General features: G+C 33.5%; 1 protein-coding gene across 1 annotated transcript; it reads right to left on the reverse strand.

Moving 5' to 3' along the window:
- Positions 1 to 1382: 1382 nt before the first annotated feature.
- On the reverse strand, positions 1383 to 2363 carry LOC113059019 (olfactory receptor 52E8-like). The gene has a single exon (XM_026227256.1). The coding sequence runs from the start codon at positions 2358 to 2360 to the stop codon at positions 1383 to 1385; it is 978 nt and encodes a 325-aa protein (XP_026083041.1). The 5' UTR covers positions 2361 to 2363.
- Positions 2364 to 3940: the final 1577 nt, after the last annotated feature.

The raw sequence follows: 3940 nt of genomic DNA on the forward strand, positions 1-3940 counted from the left end.
AATACCATGACTAAGGTGCCCTTGAGCAAGGCATCAAACCCCCAACTGCTCCCCGGCCGCCGCAGCATAAATGGCTGCCCACTGCTCTGGGTGTGTGTTCACAGTGTGTGTGTGTGTGTGTGTGTGTGTGTGTGTGTGTGTGTTCACTGCTTATATTAAGCAGGGATTATAAACTCATGATTGTGAGCCAACGGGAAAAGAGAGAATGATGAATTTTATTTTATGTTTTATGCAGAATAGTGAAATATAATCTTGGAATTGCAAAAAAAAAAAAAAAAAGAATTTTGAAATATAAACTCAAAAGTACCATTTTTTTTTTTTTTTTATTCCATGGCTTCAGTCAAGCACATGGATTGTCTATGTGTGTTTTTCTCCCCACATGCTCCCCGTGACCCAGTTTCTCCCAATGTGTGATTGTCTCAGTTGTTTCAGATGTTTCTCATTAATTAGGCCCGAGTTACTAGTGACCCATTATATTTTTAATAAAATGAATTATGAGGCCTGTACAGAACAGTGCACTATTGCAGACTTATGAGGTTTTAATTACATTATTTTCATACAGTCAGTCATGAACTAAAGTGGGCCAATCTAATGCATGAACTCCTGGGCTGAAAATAAGTCCCACTCCGGCCCTGGTCTGGAGATATGGGCTTTTTACTTCTGCAAAGGACACACCTCTCAAGTTTTGACCAATGCCAAAGATGTAATTTCAAACGGAAAAGGTTTCTTAATTTGGAAGCTGACTCATTTGCTGGATCAGAATGGGCTGCCAGTTATGTGGCCTTTTATCCTTAAATTATTAAAACATAAAATCTCAAAATGCATGTTACAAGGAAGGGATATACACCACTATTTATGGAATCACACAAAGATTATTTGGACTTGAAATATGATACTGCATAAACATCATATTACAATGCAAAAGTAAATTTACAAAGTAATAATACAATATCCTGGGGATATGCATGTTCATTCATGGATACATTTATCTATGAACTGATAGAGCAAAGTCCTTTTTTTTTTTGGTGATCTTGGTGATTTGTCAGTGGTTGGTTGCATAAAAGGCTTAGACTAGTTTTCCAAATTAGTCATTTATTTATTTTATTCTGTAAGACTTGTCATAACATTTTTATGTCGGTTACATAATAATGTAGATGGGTCTAACTTGGGTTGATCTACATCCAAACAAGATGTAATAGTTACAAAAAATACATTCAATAATAAACAAAAGCATATCACTTCACGTTTCTTCTTATGCTGATACACAGCTTAACAGAAAATTATTGTACACAACCCAGTATTATTTTTGAGAATGTATTTTACTACAAATTTATTTTACATAATTTAATTAAATAATAAAGAAACCGATATAATAAATGTAGTTAATTTGAAACACTCTCAATTTGTGTTGATCTCTTTTTAATGTATTTTCGAATTAACTCTTTGATTTCAGCTGTATTTAAAACATAAATAATAGGATTTAGCATTGGTGGAACAGCATATGCCAGTGATGTGCTGATGATTCTGGCATTAGGTGTGAGATAAATTACAAATGCAACCATGTATATGCAGATTATGGGTAGAAAAAAGGATCCCACTAACAAAAGGTGAGAAACACAGGTCTTCAGAGCTTTTAAACGTTCTTCCCATGTTGTTATTTTACGTAAGGCAAAAAAAATACCCAGATATGACAGAACTATAATGAGAAATGGGGCTACAAAGTATAAAGCTGTGCAGAGTTTTGCCATGAAAACATTAATGCTAACATCATTGCATGCCAACCTAAACACTGGTCCATGATCACAGTAATAACTTGGTATCATATTGGTTTTACAGAATGAAAGTCGTTTGATCAAAAACACCACAATGGCAACCAGACAACCGTTAAATGCCCATAATACTAAAAACACTACAGACATTACAGTATTATTTACAATGGCATGATATCTTAATGGCAAACAAATTGCAATGAAGCGATCATATGCCAGAACAAGAAGAGTGAGGCTCTGCATAGTACTAAAGAAGTGCACAAAAAACATGTTGGCCAAACAAGCATTGAAGGAGATGTACTGTGAATCAAAAACAAAAATTTTCATTATGTTTGGAATCAGTGCATTAGTTTCACCAAAGTCAGCCAGGGCCAAGTGAAACATAGCAAAGTACTTTGGACTGTGCAGGTTCGGTTCAACAACTATAATAAAGAGCACTACAGAGTTCCCAATTACAGCAATAATATAAAGGAAAAATAAGAAAATATAGTAATAAGTGCTGTATGGTACACCTGAAAGTCCAACGATGAAAAAATATTCAGGATGAACAATGGAGTTATTCTCAGAAAAACTTTCACTTACAGAATTCATCGCAGCTTTGGGATTGGTGTTTTCTCCAAGCTGAAAATTGAAATTACCACAAAGACATAATAAATGCATTTGTATAAATTCAAATAATACACAGCCTTTTCATTTAATGAAATGTATAAAATTTTATAAACCTACAAAGCCAGAATAAATAATGACTGTAATTTTTTTGTCTGTCAGCAAGTTTGAATTATTCTGTAAATATAAAGTCCTATTATCCTGTCCTACTGCACATTTAGTCTATTCACTGATATGCATGTCATTGAATTCAAATATATATTTTCTCAAAAATCTCCTGAGATCATTCTGAAAAAAAAAACAATGATGTAACACCTGCATGTTATAATCAATTATCTGGACACTCCAGTAGCTCGGAGGGCCATCTGGAATAGAGTCTTCATCTGGACATCAGCCACATTTGAGTTTGATTGGTAAAAAATGTAATAGGTAAAAAATAAAAAATAAAAACAATGTTCTTCATGTAGTACAATCTAAGTGAACTAATCTTGTTCAAATCGAAAAAATTATGAGATATGACTGAATAATACTCAGCCTTTAGGAGGCACTTAAAACAATTAATATTCATTACCGTACTTTTCAAATAATATCTGGGGATACTGTTACAATCCAGGGGAAATGAACTGAATGAATTAATGCAGTTATTCACACAAATGCAAACACACAGTTCATGCACTCATGTGAAAAGTGGGGACAGCCCATAGACGTAATGGTTTTTATACTGTACAAACTGTATATTCTATGGCCCTACACCGACCCTACACCTAACCCTCACAGGAAACTTTGTGCACTTTTACTTTATATATATATATAAAAAAAAAAACTCATTCAGTATGATTTATAAGCATTTTGAAAAATGGGGACATGGGTTATGTCCTCATAAGTCATCCTCTCCTTGTAATACCTGTGTCATACCTATGTCATTATAAAGTGATAGAGTTGTGTCCTGATATGTCACAAAAACAAGAGCACACACCCACACACACACACATTTCCTGATAATTTATTCATTCCCATGTCATCCAAGATGTTCACCTTTCTGTCTACAGATGCAAATAAATTGTTTAGAGGAAAACATTCCAGTCCAGACCATCTAATCATCTAATCATTTCTACACTGCTACAACACAGCACACAATAAGAGTTCTTAATTATTACCTCTAGACTGTTATAATGGTATCCTGGTATATTTAATATAATGAAACATACATTTCATTCATTAATCAACTAATTGACCCAAGAAAGGCATTTTTTTTTTTTAGTAAAATTTCATAATTATAAAATGCATATTCAAATGTATTGCAGTATGTTGGTGCTGACCTTTATTATCAAAAATGATTAAATCATTAATGAATTGATACATTCTGCACTACTGTACAAAAAAGTTTCTGTATTCGTTGTTAAACTTTCAGCAAGCATGCATCATCTTTGGAAGATTAAGGGTGTTTACGTTTCAGAATTACTCTGTTTTGTCCAACTTAAGCTGTTGATGAGCAGCACTCATAATGGATGACTAATTACTTTATCTGTTGATACACAAAAGACCATGTAAAAACAGCTCCTACA

This window comes from Carassius auratus, chromosome 40 (assembly GCF_003368295.1).
Source record: "Carassius auratus strain Wakin chromosome 40, ASM336829v1, whole genome shotgun sequence".
Classification (NCBI taxonomy): Eukaryota; Metazoa; Chordata; class Actinopteri; order Cypriniformes; family Cyprinidae; genus Carassius; species Carassius auratus.